At 48.4% G+C, this 19,671-nt stretch overlaps 1 protein-coding gene across 1 annotated transcript in view; it reads right to left on the bottom strand.

Moving 5' to 3' along the window:
* Positions 1-19,671, bottom strand: part of LOC140394025 (uncharacterized) — a 654,493-nt gene that overhangs the window by 250,580 nt on the left and 384,242 nt on the right. Inside the window, exons 30-33 of the mRNA XM_072480809.1 lie at positions 8,610-8,798; positions 2,924-3,066; positions 1,527-1,689; positions 381-467 (exon numbers count right to left, since the gene is read on the bottom strand). Coding sequence (XP_072336910.1) covers positions 381-467; positions 1,527-1,689; positions 2,924-3,066; positions 8,610-8,798 — 582 coding nt within the window. The remainder of the gene's footprint in view (positions 1-380; positions 468-1,526; positions 1,690-2,923; positions 3,067-8,609; positions 8,799-19,671) is intronic.

Raw genomic sequence — 19,671 nt, 5'->3', positions numbered from 1 at the left:
ACTTGCAGAGAGTAGCTCAGTCATTGCCCCATCCTGCTTCCAGAAAAATGGCTTGAGGATTGGTATGGTGCCTGGGAGCCAGGAGGTTGGCTGCCTGCCTGACTGACTCCATGCCCATCCACACCAGAGCCTAATAATCAAACCCATGGAAGCAACTATTCACACTAGCTTAGAGGACCTTTTCCTCAAAAGGATTGTTCAGACAATCCGAGTTTTCCAGTCTGAGATCGATCACTTTTGTTGGGTGAGGATCTCAAGTGATATGGATTAAGGCAGAAAAAGAACGTGGAATCATTGTTCATTTGAATAGCTCTAGGGGCTGAATGACCTTCTGTCCCTATGCTCTGCTGCAGAGCAGAGAGCAACTGAGCTGTACTCACAATGTGGTCTGTCCTTGTTCTGAAACAAACTTCCATGTTCTTTGGAATAATTTCATCTTTATAAGGGTGCGCTAAAGCGACACAGATCTGAAAGAAAAGCAGTGTTGAATAATAATGAAGCGATTTTAAAGACATGGAACTGTCCTGTATTCTGAATATCAAGCTGATAATTGCACAATCAATAAAAAACAATACTATTACAAAGGAACCTAAGGCGGGACCTTGCAGCCTGATTGTGGGGCAGAGAATGTCGTGGGTCGTTCAAAACTCATTTGACTTTGACGGGACCGGAAGATCCCGCTGGTGGGAGGGGCCGTAAAACTCTACTTCTAAAAATGTGCATGTGCCCTGAACCAAGAACCACAACTTGAAAGTAAAGAGTGAGTTGGTGTGATTAAGAATCCATTTCATTGCAATATAAGGGATACAAAATCACAAACTCGAAGCAGTGAGAATAAGGGGCTGGATTCCCTGCCGGCGGGATGCTCCGTTTTGCCGGTGCCCGGTGTTTCCCCGACTGTATGGGGCTGCCCCACAATGGGAAATCCCATTGACCGGCTGGCGAAACGGAGAATCCCGCCGATGGGTCGAAGCAGAAATGTGGCACGGCGGGGCAGAGAATCCAGCCCAAGATCTTTTAACCACATTCAACATCTACTCCCCAATCACCAACAGCTAGTTCTGCAAGTGCCCATACTAATTCTGCTTGGCAATAACCTGCAGAGGTGAAGGGCTCTGAACACTTCCAAACAGAAGTTGTTACCATTTCAAACATCTGCCCAGGAGATATGAAGAGGAAAATTTAAACAGGTTTATTTTGAACTCAAAAGTAAAGCCAGGGTGCACAACACAAGGCCAGGACTAACGGAACTAACGGAACTCCTGGTCCGGGTCTGGGATGGCAGCTAAAGGGCTCAGTAACAAATCCCAGCTGGGCAGGACTCTCGTTACCATGGGAACCCGTATTCACGATCGCCACCGGGAGATCGATAAGTGATTCCCCCATTGTGCCCGCGAGAGTTATCACAATATTAATGAAGCAGAAAAGTAACAAATTAATTTTGTTGGCATTATAGGCAAATTTTTACAGGGGGAAGAAACCTTAGTCCAGGTGTTCAGCGATTTAGGTTGACTTTTATTTCTTACGTATGGTTTTTCAGGCTGATATCCAAGGACAAGTGTGTGACTTGTTTCTTCTTTCTCATTCACCAAGGCCTTTACTTCCAAAACGTAATGCTTTTTCCTCTTGTCTACAGTGAATGTCTCCTGTAGAAGGATGTTCTGTGGTACTGGCAGCTTAAAAGGGTGTCTACAAAATGAAAGACACACACACAAACAAGGGTATAAGATCAAAAATAACAGAAGGGAATAAATATTGGCTTAGAATTTTCTGGAAAAATAAAGTTGAGCTTAACAATTATAATGCTATTAAGGTGTAAATCGTCCAGCAATTCGTGGTGAGGAAGAGATGTTCTGGAATTGCCCATTGCCTCAAACCGCTGAATGACTCGCCATTATCCTTGTGAAACTGGAACTCACATTCAAAGTCCCAGTGAGTTTCAATATATGGCTGCATTTGCGCAGTAATATAAATTAAACTCAGTATCAGAGTTGAGGCTGATATTGACCATGCTTAAGGGCACATCTGTTGACCAGATTTATATTTCTACAAAGTAACTCAACCTCTCAGACCCAGAAAGGAAAATTTGAAACTGTGGAAGCTCATTCCTGCAGGTGGTAAATTGTTCTCATAGAATTTTTAAAAAACGTTTACTTTGTCTCTTTCTAAAAAATAAAAATTCCTTCAACTCATTCTTCGTTCCCAGGCCATTTCGCGTTCCGCACCCGACTTGACTCTAATTCATTGAATTTCTTTCTCTATCCATCAATAAGATTGCTTAAGGGACAAACTATTGGCCTTGTCATTCAGCAAGCTCTCTGATGTCAGTTGCCTTCACTGCGCCAGTATCAGCTTGCACTTCCAACATTTGTGGGGAAGGAATGTTTTGATGTGAAAGGTGAGGGTAAAGTCAAAGGGGACAAGCCAGCAGAGATGCCCCACACCAGCATATTCTGGGCCAGGGCCTCTTGGTGAACTCCAATGGAGAAATTCACAAGATTAAATATTAAGTAGTTTGCGACTGTCATTTGAACCTGCCCCCTCCACTTCCTTCCCATATCCTTGTCCTGGCAGCTTTTAATCGGTTCTCAAACTATTTGATGCAAGTTTTAAGGTGCAAAATTAAGCCAATCATGTGGTACCAAAGTTCCAATTGGACGATGGTAGAGTAGCATTGTCGCTATTCCACTGGAAACCTGGCAGGGTCAAGTATTTTATTGTTTGACTATGAACCTACCTGGAGTCTGATTTTTCACATGTTGTCATCAATCAACAATCGATTAATAAATATTAGTGGCCTGTGTCATTAAGAATTGTAGGAAACAGCTTTCGAAAACTTTTTCCAAATGAATTTCACACACCTATCTCAGTGGCACTGCAAAAGTGATATTGAGAGACAGATTCGGGTAGCAGCAATCCTCACCTAAATTGAATTAATGCACGGTTCTGGAACAGCATCTTCTCCCTCTTCAATTCCTCGATCTGTCCATTCAATTGCATTACCAAAGGTGGACTCTTATGGTCTGTCCAAAGGGCCATCACTATTAAACTCCTTTTCCTCTTCGGCTGTAAATTATAAGATTCCTCAATAAATATTTTGGATGAGAATTTAGGAGGCATAGTTAGTAAGTTTGCAGATGACATCAAGATTGGTGGCATAGTAGACAGTGAAGAAGGTTATCTAGAATTGCAACGGGATCTTGATCATTTAGGCCAGTGGGCCGATGAATGGCAGATGGATTTTAATATAGATAAATGTGAGGTGATGCATTTTGGTAAATCAAATTGGGGCAGGACCTACTCAGTTAATGGTAGGGTGTTGGGGAGAGTTACAAGTGAACAGGGTGGTGAAGAAGGCATTTGGCATGCTTGATTTCATTGGTCAGAATATTGAATACAGGAGTTGGGATGAAGTTGTACAAGACATTAGTAAGGCCACACTTGTACTATATTGTGTACAGTTCTGGTCACCCTATTATAGAAAGGATATTGTTAAACTAGAAAGAGTGCAGAAAAGATTTACTCGGATGGTACCGGGCTTGATGGTTTGAGTTATAAGGAGAGTTTGGATAGGCTGGGACTTTTTTCCCTGGAGCATATGTGGCTTAGGGGTCATCTTATAGAGGTCCATAAAGATGAGGAGCAGAGATAAGGTAGATAGTTAACATATTTTCCCAAAGGTACGGGGCTAGTTTCGCACAGTGGGCTAAACAGCTGGCTTGTAATGCAGAACAAGATCAGCAGCGCGGGTTCAATTCCTGTACCGGCCTCCCCGAACAGGCGCCGGAACATGGCGACTAGGGGCTTCTCACATTAACTTCATTGAAGTCTACTTGTGACAATAAGCGATTATTATTATTATAATAAGTGAGTCTAAAACGAGAGGGCATAGGTTTAAGATGAGAGGGGCGAGATACAAAAGAGACCAGAGGGGCAATTTTTTCACACAGAGGGTGGTGAGTGTCTGGAACGAGCTGCCAGAGGCAGTAGTGGAGGCTGGTACAATTTTGTCTTTTGAAAAGCATTTAGACAGTTATATGGGAAAGATGGGTAGAGAGGGATATGGCCAAATGCGAGCAATTGGGACTAGCTTAGTGGTAAAAACTGGGCGGCATGGTGAAGTTGGGCTGAAGGGCCTGTTTTCATTCTGTAAACATCTATGACTTTATGACTAAATAATGATTTCTTTAGAATTAGTAATGTACAGTTCTCCTGCTATATATTTTATATAGACAACTCACTAACCCTCAGCTACTTTGCCAAAGTCACAAGACATTTTCCTTTTATCCTGCTTTTTGACACATGAAAACACTGCAGTGAATGCTATTCTGTTCAATGTGACGTAGATCAGGCTTTATCAAACTGACGAATGTGATATAAAATAGTTACTTTAGAGATATTAGTTACTGTAATGTAGAGATAGGCCAGTCTCATTCTGGTGAGTTCACAGACAAAGGATTTCAGAATGCATGGCAAAGCAAGGAGGAGGTGTGTCCAGCAAAGGAGGAGAAAAGGATGCTGGGTAATAGGGGCCAGAGGAAGGGATTGGAAGTCAGCCAATCAGAATGTATGACCAGGTCAGGAAGGGTATAGGATGACCTATGGGAATCGTGTATGTGAAACTTGATACCATTTGAATTGATTTGCAGAGATCCCTTTGTCTCTTTGTTCATTCGCTTTCCGGGGTGTAGGAGACTGGGTGTGTCTTATGCCTCTGAGATGAATCAGGCTTGCAAGCCAAAGAAAATAACTAATGCTGTACCTGCAAATCCATCTCGACTTTTATTGAGGCCAGACTGACGGGTAAAGAAATTTGGGATTTGTCAAAACCGCGATGGGATCTATCAGGACTCCAAGTGTGTCAGCAGCCAGATTGAAACTGGCTTGAATGAAGAATAAATTACTCCAATCCTCCTGGATTCAAACTTGCATTTCTGTTAAGTTTTAAATCCTACATTTTACTGACTGTTTGGAACGTATATTTAATGCAGCATAACCATCAAAATAATTGATATAATATTTTAATACTTTTCTTTTCGCACAAGCACTTGCTGCTTTTTAATATTGATACTTTCAGGATCCTGATCCATGCTATAGTTTCTGAGTCACAAAGACTGGATGCTCTGGGATGTGCCTAATCAGTAATATGTTGTAAGTACTTCCTTAAGTGGCTTTCATTAGATATGTCAAATGTGATAAATTAGGTCACCGTCAGCTTTAAGATTGGCAGCTAATTTCTTTCTTGGTCTTTTGACTAAGATCAAGCATTGGATCAGGCCCGAGATCAGGTGTAATGCCTGCTCTTAGATCTAGTATGTCCATTTGTGGGGATCATGAGGCAGATTCAATTTGAATTTGAATAGGTTTTTGGAGCAAGCAGTGAGATGGATTCATTGGCTTTGTAACTCTGAAAAAGGAATATGTCAAAATATACACCAGTATATCATGGTGCAGACACACACTGATGGACACACAGTGGGACCAATCAACACACACAACACCGCAGCCAATCACCAGTTAGAGCACACACACTATAAAGACAGGGGGCATCAGAGTTCCCGCTCATTCGAGTAGCAGCCAGCTAGGAGGACAGACCTCACAGCCTGCAACACAGACATTCACCATGTGCTGAGTGCATTGACTGGTTAGGACAAGGCAAAGGTCTTTAGTTAAAGCTAGTATCGTATTGACCCACAGTCTGAGTATGTTTAAACAGTTAATAATTCAATAAAATAGTGTTGCACTATTTCAAGTGTTGGTGACCTGTATGTGATCCAGAACACCCAACACATCATGATACCAGGAGTGGTGGGATACTAGCACTTCTTAGACCTACCTGCAAGTGATCTGCCTTCCGCCAGCATTCCGTCATCCTGCAACATGGACAACATCAGCCCGCCGCTGCCGCTCCACATCGCCGGCAACCTCGGGGCCAAGTGGAAGATTTTCAAACAGCGCTTCCAGCTCTTCCTCAAAGCCACGGACAGGGAGGGCGCCTCGGACACCAGAAAGATTGCACTTCTCCTCCCCACGGCCGGGGACCATGCCATCCACATTGTCAACTATCTCACCTTTGCAGATGACGAAGATAAGACGAAGTTCAAGACGATCCTCCTCAAGTTTGACACTCACTGCAGCGTAGAGGTGAATGAAAGTTTCGAATGCTACGTGTTCCAGCAGCGTTTTCAGGGTAAGGATAAACCTTTCCAATCCTTTCTAATGCACCTCCGCATCCTTGCGCAATCTTGCAGCTACGGGCCCACCTCCGACTCCATGATACGCAACCAGATCGTTTTCGGGGTTCAGTCGGACCCCCTACATCAGCAGCTCCTCAAAGTAAAGCAACTCACCCTAGTGACCGCCATCGAGACCTGTGTCTTACATGAAAACGCCAAGAGTCGGTATTCCCATATACAAGAGGCTGAAATGGCGCAGCAAGCACCCCATGAGGTGGAACTGGTCCAAGTGAGTGAGCACCTCCAGGGCCTCAGCCTGGATGAGGGCGGCCATTTTGCGTGCTTTTCGCGGAGTCCCGCGCTTGCATGCACCAAATAAGGGGACGGCGACATTGAGGAACGTAATGCGCAGGCGCGCACCATGCACGACCGCACTGCACATGCGCGGTGGCGCAGTGAACATGCTGACGTCACGTTGTGTGGCAACTGTGGCTCCGCCCATTTAAAGCGGCAACGCCCCGCAAAATCTCGACAATGCCTAAGATGTGGAAGACTTGGCCACTATGCTGCCTGCTGTCGAGCAGCTCAGCCTGCCAACTCATATCGCTTCAGCCAGCCTCGCAGGAATGTTCGGCAATTCAACCCACGGTCACCGATTCTGATGCGAACCTCCCACACAGCAATGACACCGAGGACCCGAAGGCGTCTTTTCGAGTCGGTGCCGTAACGAAAAACAGGCTGTCCCCGAGCAAAGACACCAGCCGCTGTCGGTATACAGCATCGATCCAGACGATGAGTGGTGTGCCACCCTGACGGTCAACCAGAATTCGTCGCCCACCTCAGAGACTTAATTTGTGAACTTTGCACCAATGGACTCTCTGGTCTGTTCTGTTCTTCCGTTTAATCGTTCAAGTGGTTTGTATATGGTGTTCATCTCGTTATTCTTGTGACACACTGTTTTTCTGCACCAGGCACCTTCCCATGTAAATAGCTTAGTTTTGTATGTACATAGTTCTGTAAATATTTTGCACACACGTAGTCAGGAACATTCACTATACACTATTTATTGTCACGCAGGTACATTTTTTTATAAAAGGGGGGATGTCATAATATACACCAGTAAATCATGGTGCAAACACACACTGATGGACACACAGTGGGACCAATCAACACACACAACACCGCAGCCAATCACCAGTTAGAGCACACGCACTGTAAAGACAGGGGGCATCAGAGTTCCCGCTCATTCGAGTAGCAGCCAGCTAGGAGGACAGACCTCACAGCCTGCAACACAGACATTCACCATGTGCTGAGTGCATCGACTGGTTAGGACAAGGCAAAGGTCTTTAGTTAAAGCTAGTGTCATATTGACCCACAATCTGAGTGTATTTAAACAGTTAATAATTCAAGAAAATAGTGTTGCACTATTTCAAGTGTTGGTGACCTGTATGTGATCCAGAACACCCAACACATCAGAATAAAATTATTATTTTTAAAATACTAATTTCTTTGCCCCACGCATATCCTCCTTTGCCTTCAGGTGCCATGCTTACAAGGTTGTGAGCGAACATGGACATCCATTGGACTAGTCCATGATGCTTGGTAAAGTACTGCAGTTTTTTTGCCGTTGCAGTCTGGCTGCCCAGGAAACTCTCCCACTCTTACTGTCTGCCAAAGGCATTGAAAGGATTTACAGGCTGATAATCGATCTGCTTGGTCACATTATGAGTACATCTTCCGTAGCCATTAGATCCTGGAGTGGGACTTGAACCCAGATCTTCTGGTTCAGAGGTAGGGACGGTACCCAACACGCCACTAAACTTCCCTCCCATAGAATCCATAGCACTCCTACAGTGCAAAGGAGGCCATTTCGTCCATTGAGTGTGTACTGACACTCCAAAAGAGCACTCAACCTAGGCTCACAACCTCACCCCCATCCCAGCAACTCAGCACATTGATCATGACCAATCCACCTAACCTGCACATCTTTGGACTGTGGGAGGAAGCCAAAGCACCCGGAGGAAACCCATGCAGACACGGAGAAAACATGCAAACTCCACAGTTACCCAAGGCCGGAATCGCTGTGAGGCAGCAGTGCTAATCACTGTGCCACTGTGCTGCCACTTCTGGCCATATAAGTGACCATATAAGGAAATTCAAGCAAATGATATGGAAGCAGGTAGTCTAAATATTTATATTAACACAGAGAGTATAGGCCTTGCTTTAACTAGTAAAACATAGCTTGAGAACAGTTACCAGGTGTTGTCCTTTACCCAAACACTGTTCAGCGTTTAAAATAGGCTTCCAGGCAGAGTAGAAACCTGTGAATCATTGTATAAATGGCTCGATCCTAATGTGTGTGTAGAAGGACAACATGAGAATGACTTGCACTGTCCACTCTTCTCCACTCATTGACACACTTTGAAATCTCACCTCCTCCCTATTTGTGTAGTCAGCGGTGAAATTAAATTCCTTTTTCTGATGCTTTAGCCAAAACCAGGCAGTCTTAACTTTCTCTTTACTTTCCACAAGGATTTTGTTCTTAACCGGCTGGTTCCAAAGTGAGACAACCTCACTGTGGCTTCGGAACGAGCTCTCTGTAATGTGCCCAAGAGTAGTTGCCTGAAAAACAAAATGTAGAACATTCTCATTAAACCTACCCTTTAAACCAGAGCTGCTATTATGGGCTCAGTTTAACTGTCCTTTGGGTCTCATCCGTTTTGCGGTTGAAGTAAAACGGTAAAACAAAAAGGAAGTTAATGTTTTATATCCAGAAAACAATTTGTTACAGTTTGGAACATACAAGTTACCAACGCCTAAGCATTAGCATCAGCTGTTTTTCATTTACCTTCAATCAATTTCGAAAATGGTAATTTACTGTACACGAATCTTGGAAGATTAGCTGAGATTATAATCAACACTGCAGCAGCAACAATACTAAAGATTCTCCATCCCACACCCCAGCATTCACTTAATGGTTCTGCAGTCTAAATTCCCATTTCATTTCAAACAGATCTCAGTTCGACCAGAGTGTAGCATCAATAAGAGCTGCATTGCTCAGTAACAGCATTAGAACAAAAATAGGACGTACCACAGCGCCAAAGTGAAAGTCTCAGGACAAGATCTTCCTGCTGTTCACATCGTTGGGATCTTCCAGTCCCGCCGATGGTGTACACCCACCGCGGTTTTCCCGATGACATGTGATGAATTCAATAGGATGTCCCATTGACAGCGACAGGCAGAAGGTCCCACCGCTGAGAAATACACACTGCTGGGAGGCCAGTGAATCTCACCCTTAATGCTCGAGAAGGAAAACGCAATCGCTCACATTGGGCTGGGTTTTGTCAGAGTAGTGATGGCCTCGATGATGAGCTGGAAAGTGGGAGGCATCCCCACATTGGCCATTTGGGGGAGTGCATGCCGGATTCTATGACAGTCTGGCAGCAAATGAGCGGATATCGGGATTCCTGTCCCTTTAAGGGATGGATGTCCCACTTCCAGATTCTTCAATCCCAGCAGCATCACTGGGTACAGTGGTCACTGCTGGGTCTGCACTCAGCTGGGAGACCCATCGATAGCTGCTGGTGTCACAGCAAGTCACCAGGACCAGTCAGGCAAGGCCAGAGAGCAGTTGCCGGGTGTTTGGAGAGGGCAGGGGTGCTGGTTGGCGAGGGAACGATGTGTTGGTTGGCAGAGAATCTGGGGGCAGACAGGAAGATGCAGGGAGAAGCACGAAGGACACAGCATAGTGAGAGTTCCAGATACTGCAGCTTTAACAGACTATGCCCTGTGTTTTAAGATGTGACAGTGCTTCACTGAGGACTTCGTAATTTGCCAGTGAGAATGATTTCTTGTACATTCAAGTTATCTGTGCCTCCCACTAAGGGACAAAATTTTAGTGTTGGAGGCTCTGCAGACAATTCAAAATAGTGGACAGGATCTCGAAGTCTCACCCCAATTTCTGACAGATCCTATTTTACCAGTAGGGGAAAGGGAGCAGGTCGTGAACCTACAGACACAAACTACAAATCAGATGGGCCATTTGAACTCAGTGCACTGGACAAGCAGGCCCAATTTTCACTCCAGGAAAGGCCTCAATGCACAATATGTGTTCCATGACTTAGGAACAGAATTAGGCCATTCGGCCAATCGAGTCTGCTCCGCCATTCAATCATGGCTGATATGTTTCTCATCTCCATTCTCCTGCCTTTCCCCAATAACGCCTGATCACCTTATTAATCAAGAACCTATCTATCGCTGTCTTAAAGACACTCAGTGATTTGGCCTCCACAGCCTTTTGTAGTAAAGAATTCCACAGATTTACCACCTTCTGGCGCAAGAAATTCCTCCTCATCTCTGGTTTAAAGGATCGTCCCTTCAGACTGAGGCTGTGCCCTCAGGTTCTAGTTTCTCCTACAAGTGGAAACATCTTCTCAACATTCGCTCTATCCAGGCCTCTCAGTATTCTGTAAGTTTCAATGAGATCCTCCCCTCATCCTTCCAAACTCCATCGAGTACAGGCCCAGTGTCCTAAACCACTCCACATATGACAAGCCCTTAATTCCCGGGATCAGTCTTCTGAACCTCCTCTAGAACCCCTCCAAGGCCAGCGCATCCTTCCTTAGATGCGGGGCCCAAAACGTCTCACAATATTCCAAATGGAGTCTGACCAGAGCCTTATACAGCCCCAATTAATTGACTGATTAGTCTGACTTTAGTCTGGGTGATTTATCCACCTTCAGACCTTTCAGTTTCTCCAGCACCTTTCCCTTAGTGATGGCCACTACACTCACCTCTGCCCCCTGATACTCTTGATGTTCTGGTATGCCACTGGTGTCTTCCACTGTGAAGACTGATGCAAAGTATCCATTCAGTTCCTCTGCCATTTCTTTGTTCGCCATTGCTACTTCTCCAGCCTCATTTTCCAGTGGTCCAATGTCCATTCTTGCCTCTATCCTACCTTTTACATGTCGAAAACACTTTTGCAATCTTCTTTCATATTATTGGTTAGCTTACACTCATATTTCATCTTCTCCTTCCCTTATTGCTTTTTTAGTTGTCCTCTGCTTGCTTTTGCATAGAACATAGAACATACAGTGCAAAAGGAGGCCATTCGGCCCATCGAATCTGCACCGACCCACTTAAGCCCTCACTTCCACCCTATCCCCTTAACCCAATAACCCCATCTAACCTTTTTGGATACCAAGGGCAATTTATCATGGCTAATCCACCTAACCCGCACATCTTTGGACTGTGGGAGGAAACCGGAGCACAGAGAGGAAACCCACGCACACACGGGGAGAACATACAGACAGTGACCCAGCGGGAAATCAAACCTGGGACCCTGGTGCTGTGAAGCCACAGTCCTATCCACTTGTGCTACCGTGCTGCCAAAAGGCATTCCTTTTCTTGGGATCCGCTACCAACCTGATTTTCCCAATCCACCTGCATATTGAAGTCTCCCAGGATTATTTTAATATTGCCTTTCCTATATACTTTTTCTATCTCTTGATTTATTTTCTGCCCCACCTCCTGACTACAGCTAGGGCCTTGTGCATAACTCCCATCAGGGTCTTTTTTCCTTTGCGATTCCTTAATTCTACCCACACAAATTCTACGCCTTCAAACCCTGTATCACTTCTTCCCTCAGAATTCTTTCCAGTAACTTTCCCACCACTGAGGTTAGGTTGACTGGCCTATAATTTCTTGGTCTATCCTTATCTCCCTTGTATAATAATGAAGATGGAGGGGTCAGGTGGCCGCTGCTTCTCCCAGCCCATAAAGGCTGCTAACCTTGCCTTATGCAACTAGTAGCGACCATCTCCCTTTCACTGCGTGTTTCCAGACCCTGGAAATGTCAGACAGCGGCAATGAATTTTAAACTGAGCTCCCAAATACCCTGTGGGACCCCTATTTAAATATACTGTTGATATATCCATGGACGGAATGATATCAGACACAATTAAAGAGACAGAGGATGTTCCCTGCATGTAACTCTTTAACCTTTCCTGGATATTGTGGGGTCATGGGGAACAGTTAATACTGAGACCACCTTGTGCAGTAATACCTTGCAAAACTTTATGAAACAACATACTATCAACGTGACCTACATTGGGATTGCATGAAGTCACTTTGGACAAGTAAGCAGGACCTAACTTTAAAGAGGTAATTAGCCATGTGCACTCGAGGGTGGGAACCTTGCCTGTTAGTAATGCTGGAGGTGGGCTTGGATCCCTGCTCCTGCTAAATAGTTGGGACAATATCCCCCATGTCTTAACATTTACTAACTGAACTAAGCTTCCCTTTAATCAGGTGAACTTGTTTCTGCTGCCAACACCCAAGCTAAAACTGTCAATATTTGGGATTCTGTTAAAATACATTAATGCAACTTTACAATTACCATTTCATGTTAATGTTTTAACTTTTTCAGTATATCAACAATTAAGAGTAAAATCCAAAATATCGGGCGTCATTCTCCGACCCCCCGCCGGGTCGGAGAATGGCCGTAGGCCGCCGTGAATCCTGCCCCCGCCAAAGTCTCCGGTACCGGAGATTGGGCGGGGGCGGGAATCGGGCCGCGCCGGTTGGCGGGACCCCCCGCTGGATTCTCCGGCCCGGATGGGCCGAAGTCCCGCCCAGAAATTGCCTGTCCCGCCGGCGTAAATCAAACCTGGTATTTACCGGCGGGACCAGGCGGCGTGGGCGGGCTCCGGTGTCCTGGGCGGGGGGGGGGCGCGGGGTGATCTGACCCCGGGGGGTGCCCCCACGGTGGCCTGGCCCGCGATCGGGGCCCACCGATCCGCGGGCGGGCCTGTGCCGTGGGGGCACTCTTTCCCTTCCGCCTCCGCTACGGCCTCCACCATGGCGGAGGCGGAAGAGACTCTCCCCACTGCGCATGCGCGGGAAACTGACAGCGGCCGCTGACGCTCCCGCGCATGCGCCGGGAAACTGTCAGCGGCCGCTGATGCAACCGCGCATGCGCCGCATTTCCGCGCCAGCTGGCGGGGCGGAAATCCCTCCGGCGTCGGCCTAGCCCCTCAATGTTGGGGCTAGGCCGCCAAAGATGCGGAGCATTCCGGACCTTTGGGCCGGCGCGATGCCCGTCTGATTGGCGCCGTGTTTGGCGCCAGTCGGCGGACATCGCGCCGTTGGGGCAGAATTTCGCCCATCTTCTCTGAAAAAGTCAGATTACTATGTCCCAAATGTTTCTTTACAACAAATGTAAAACAAAGGGGTGATTATTTAGATTTAAACTTATGTTTCACCATCAAAAACTTAAAAATAAAATTCTGCAGAGGCAATTGCTTTCATGTTTTGCATTTTCACTCTCCCATTAGCTTCTATAAACCAGCCTCCACTACATGGGCGCGATTCTCCGCTCCCGCGCCGGTTGGGAGAATCGCTTGGGTCGGCAAATTTTCCCGCGACGCTGGTCCGACGCCATCCCGCGATTCACGGAAGCAGCCAGATCGGCGCAATCGAGTTTTGCGCGACGTGGTCCAGTGAATTGCCCAAGACAGCCAAAATGGCGATTCACCGGTTCCCCCACGATTCTCAGGCCCGGATGGGCCGAGCGGCCTGCCCAAAACGGCGGGTTCCCCCCCGGCGCCGTCCACACCTGGTCACTGCCGGCGGGAATAGCGCGGGAACGCTGGGGGGGGGGGCGGCCTGCAGGGGCGAGGGGGGATCCTGCACCGGGGGGGGGGGCCTCAAATGGGGTCTGGCCCGCGATCGGTGCCCACCGATCATCGGGCCGGCCTCTCTGAAGGAGGACCTCCTTTCTTCCTCAGCCCCGCAAGATCCGTCAGACATCTTCTTGCGGGGCGGACTCGGAGAGGACGGCAACCACGCATGCGCGGGTGACGCCAGTTATGCGGCGCCGGCCACGTCATGTATGCGGCGCCGCCTTTACGTGGCGACAAGGCCTGGCACACGTAAATGACGCGGCACCGCTCCTAGCCCATTATCGGGCCCTGAATCGGTCGGGATCGGGGCCGTTTCGCGCTGTCGTGAACCTCGATGGCATTCACGACGGCGCAAACACTCTGCCTCCATTTCGGAGAATCCCGCCTCTTGTCTGTGGGTTTTTACATGGCAGGTTGCTATCAACCAGCCAGCAAAAAAGCCAGCCCCCCTCTACAGGTGGTAACTAGGCAATCAGCTAAATCTCTCCCTAACCAATCAGGTGGAAGAATTGTTGGTGAGCAGCAGCAGGGCTGAACTAGGAGGGGATAATTAGAATATCTAATTCAATGTCAAATCAAGCACAGAAAATAAAAGGAGATGGTAAGAAAATAGAATTAGGGAAAGAGAGAGATAAAAGGGACAGAAAGAAAAGTACAAAAAATGACAGAGCGATCTAACGGAAAGGTTTCTCAGTGTCATTTGTGCCGGGCTTTGCTGGGAGATTCCCGTTGTCTCTGTTGACGAGTTCCCCACCGCTACCTAACCACACTTAGTCACTTTTCTGGACCCTGGGGAGTTTCTCACCGGTTTAGCCCACACTTAGAATTAATTCATCAATGGGGAGCTGAACTCACTGGCCCGATTGACTCCTCAGAGATCGGGGCCACTATTTTGAAAGGTTCCCCGATCCCTACGTGAGCTCGAGGGTCCCCCACACCCTCCACCCATCGGCAAAGTCATCCTCCACATGCATGGGCATTATCCCACACCCCCAGAAGTGAGGACAATCCGCTCTGGGGTCCTCCGAGGCCCCCCCCTCTTCAGGACCCCCTTAGAGGCCACCCCCTTCCGGACCTCCACCATTCCCTAAACTCCCAGAGGTCCCTACTTACATGTCTTAAACCCCACCACCCTCCATACCCCCCTTACACTCTCCTTTCATGGGCATGGCCCACCTCAGGTCCTGACCCTTGGCAGTACCACCCTGGCAGCCGAGCACCCCGGCCCTAACAACCTGGGCATGCTCCTGATGGCTTTTCAGTGCTGCACAGGCACCTTGGCAGTGCCGAGGTGCCAACCATGCAGTGCCAAGGTGCCCACATGCCAGTATGCAGGCCAGAGGGACACTGCCCTGTCTCTGACCACCCAAGAGCCTCCGCTGGCCTGGTAAACCCCGGTGCAGTTCTGTCTGGTACACGTTTGTGTAGATCCTGGGTGAGCTCGCTTAAGTAAGTTTAACATCTACGTAGACATCCGCGGCCTCGACACGCCCATTTGTGTGCGTGATCTTGATTCCAACACCTCATGGGATTTGGGTGGATTTCACTAGGCGTACTGACTGCCAGGAAGCCTGTGGGTGGCCACTCCCGAGATCTACCAGGCATGCAACGCTCCGGTTCGAATGTGGCGCTGCCAGTTGATCGCGCTCATAATATTTTAAAAATCTCCAACAACAGTTAACATCTGAAGGGATGGGATTTACAAAAGACAATTTTCAGTGCCAGAAGATTGTTGGACACAAATTACCATTGAATTTTACCATAGAATTTACAGTGCAGAAGGAGGCCATTCGGCCCATCGAGTCTGCACCAGCTCTTTGAAAGAGCACCCTACCCACGCCCACACCTCCACCCTATCCCCATAACCCAGCAACCCCAATTTTGGACACTAAGGGCAATTTTGCATGGCCAATCCACCTAACCTGCACATCTTTGGACTGTGGGAGAAAACCGGAGCACCCGGAGGAAACCCACGCACACACGGGGAGAAGATGCAGACTCCGCACAGACAGTGAACCAAGCCGGGAATCGAACCTGGGACCCTGGAGCTGTGAAGCAATTGTGCTAACCACCATGCTACCGTGCTGACTTATCATGCTATTAAAAGTGTATTTACACTGGGATGGTGTTATAAACTGCCTGCTTACCATTGGCTGGGGACTAATGACAATCCCACAATCCTGTGGGAGTGTGAGCTTCCCCAGTGAGGGGGGTGGAGAAATCACTAGCAGACTCCCTGTGTAAATAAAGCTGGCCAGTTTGGAACCAGCCAGAAGGAGTGAACAGCAAGCGAAGTTGCTGCTGGTGTGTATATATGTTATTGTAAATAAATGTTATTTCTTTGTATCCTTAAAACTCGTGCTGGATTCTTCATTGCCCTCACAAAACTGGCGACAAGGGTTAAAGTGAATAGCTGTCTACACTGCTGAAGACACCTCCCTGGATTTTTGTTGGATACAGGTTGGAAGTTGTTTTCTATTACATTATGCCTCTGTACGGACGTTTGGATGTTTTTGATGCTGCGCTGGAAAGCTGGAACCAGTACGCACAACACTATTTCCGGGCGTATTCACAGAAAACGAGCGCCAGGTGGTCATATTGCTCAACTCCTGCGGCCCACATACATTTGGGATGATTAGGAGCCTTACGTACCCAGCTGCGCCAGACACCAAAACGTTTGATGAACTTGTGAACTTAGTGGGGCAACATTTTAACCCAAGCCCATCCACGATAGTCCAACGTTACTGGTTTAATACTGCTGAGGTGACCCCAGGAGAATCCCTTGCCGACTTTCTATCCAGGCTATGCAGGATTGCAGAGTACTGAGACTATGGTGAGACCTTGTCAGAAATGTTATGCGACCGTTTGGTTTGCGGTATGAACAATGCAGCCACCCAGAGAAAGGTGTTAGCTGAGCCAATATTGACTTTTCAACAGGCCATTCAAATAGTATTGTCCCGAGAAAGCGCAGAGCGAGGAGTGCAGGAGCTACAGGGAATGGAAGTGCATGCCTTGGGGCGCAACCCCTCCCATCCAAAAACGTCCCCCCGCACTCCTGCGGTACCTTGGGCGAGGAGACGTCTGGATCGACACCAGTGGCCATCAGACATTCCTCCCCGAAGGGAGCCTTCTCCAGAACCAATGGATGAGGAGCCATGTCCGTGTCAGACTTTTAGGCGCCGACCCCGTCGCGGACGGCGGTCCTGGGGGCGCCAGAGGCGCCGTCGTTCCGACCGAAACTGGGACCAGCCCAGGGGGCCGTAACTGGGACCAGCCCAGGGGCCGTACCTTCCATGTGGATGAACCTGCGGCGACTACACCGGAGGACGTGGAGACGGAGGACGACTGCCTGCAGCTGCATTGTGTGGCAGCTCCCCATCTGGCCCCATTAAGGTGACAGTATGGGTCAATGGTCACCCGCTTGAGATGGAGTTGGACACTGGTGCAGCGGTCTCCGTGATCGCCCAGAGGACATTCGACCGCATCAAGCAGGGTATACAGACCCTTACATTAACCGACACACAGGCCAGGTTGGCCACCTACATGGGGGAACCATTGGACATTGCAGGAACTACGATGACCCCTGTTGTTTATGAACGCCAGGAGGGGCGTTTCCCACTTATCGTGGTGCGCGGCCATGGGCCCAGCCTGTTGGGTCGGGACTGGTTGCGCCATTTGCGCTTGCAGTGGCAGCACATCCTCCAAACAGTTTCTAGAGGGTTGACTGAGGTGCTAGGACGATACCCAGATGTATTCCAGCCTGGTTTGGGGAAAATAAAAGGGGCCGTAGCCCGTATCCAAGTCGAACCAGGAGCCACGGCGCGCTATTTCTGGGCGCGCCCGGTGCATTATGCCTTGCTCGAGAAGGTAGAAGGGGAGCTCACTCGTTTGGAAACTTTGGGTATTATCAGGCCCGTCCATTTCTCTGAGTGGGCAGCACCAATTGTACCTGTAATGAAGCCAGATGCAACAGTTCGCTTGTGCGGCGACTATAAACTTACAGTGAATACGGCTTCCCGACTCGACCGATATCCAGTGCCTCGCATAGAGGATCTCTACGCGAAACTTGCAGGCAGACTCTCGTTCACAAAATTAGATATGAGTCACGCCTACCTACAGTTGGAGCTGGACGCTGCCTCCCGACCATATGTAACCATTAATACACACCGGGGCCTGTATGAATATACACGTTTGCCCTTTGGAGTATCCTCTGCCTGCGCTATTTTTCAATGCGTTATGGAGGGCATTTTGAGAGGTTCACCGCGTGTCGCTGTCGACTTAGATGACGTTTTGATCACAGGGACGTCGGAACAGGAACATTTGGAAAATCTGGAGGCTGTCCTTAAACGCTTTTTGGAGGCTGGAGTCCGTTTACGTTGCACAAAGTGCGTCTTTCAGGCGAAGGAAGTAGTCTACCTGGGTTATCGGGTGGACCGCGAAGGTTTGTACCCCGTCGCAGAGAAGGTGCGCATAATTCAACAGGCCCCCGCCCCGACTGACACTTCGCATCTTTGTTCTTTTCTCGGCCTCGTAAACTATTACAGGAAGTTCCTCCCCAATCTGGCAACTACGCTGGCCCCATTGCACCTTCTGCTAAAGAAAAATCACACCTGGGTTTGGGGTCAGCCGCAAGAAACCGCTTTCCGGTGGGTAAAACAACAATTGTCATCGTTGGGTTACTAACCCACTATGATCCTGGAAAGCCTTTGCTCGTCACATGTGATGCATCCCCGTATGGTATGGGGGCCGTCCTGTCCCATAAGATGGAGAACGGGGCCGAGTGGCCGATAGCTTTCGCCTCCCGCACATTGACTGCAGCGGAAAAAACGTACGCGCAGATCGAGACGGAGGGCCTGGCAGTGGTCTTTGCGGTGAAACCTTTCCACCAGTACGTGTATGGCCGCCACTTCACTATCGGGAGTGATCATAAGCCTCTGCTGGGACTTTTCAGTGAGGATAAGCCAATACCGCCCATTGCTTCCGCACGGATCCAGTGCTGGGCTTTGTTGCTCGCTGCGTACGAGCATAAACTAGGAACGCAGATAGCGAATGCCGACGCACTGAGCCGAATGCCTTTATCGACCGGCCCCATGTCGACCCCCACGACCGGTGAGGTGGTTGCATCCCTAGATTTTATGGACACCTTGCCTGTCACGGCATCACAGATCCGTGAGTGGTCTCAGACGGAGCCAGTCCTGTCAAAGGTTCGGCACATAGTCCTGTATGGTGGGCAGCATAGACAGCTCCCAGGCGAGTTGCGGGCATTTTCCTCCAAGCTGTCAGAATTCAGCATGGAAGACTGCATCCTCTTTTGGGGGACGCGTGTGATTGTCCCGGAAAAAGGACAGGAGCTGATACTAAGAGACTTGCACAATGGGCATCCAGGTGTGACCAAAATGAAAATGTTGGCCCGGAGTTATGTCTGGTGGCCAGGCCTTGACACCGACATTGAGAAGGTGGCCCAAAACTGCTCCATTTACCAGGAGCATCAGAAGCTTCTGCCGGCCGCGTCCCTACATCACTGGGAATGGCCAGGGCGGCCTTGGGCGCGCTTGCATGCAGATTTCGCTGGCCCTTTTCAAGGATCCATGTTCCTTCTATTAATCGATGCCCAGTCTAAATGGCTAGAGTTGCATAAGATGGTAGGCACAACGTCCTGCGCAACAATTGAGAAGATGCGTTTGTCTTTTAGTACACATGGCCTCCCCGAGGTGCTGGCCAACGATAACTGCACTCCATTCACAAGTGAGGAGTTTGCGGGGTTCATGAAGATGAACGGCATCCGCCATATCCACATTGCCCCTTACCAC

This window comes from Scyliorhinus torazame, chromosome 17 (assembly GCF_047496885.1).
Source record: "Scyliorhinus torazame isolate Kashiwa2021f chromosome 17, sScyTor2.1, whole genome shotgun sequence".
Lineage (NCBI taxonomy): Eukaryota > Metazoa > Chordata > Chondrichthyes > Carcharhiniformes > Scyliorhinidae > Scyliorhinus > Scyliorhinus torazame.
This window is presented reverse-complemented; position numbering and strand designations above follow the sequence as displayed.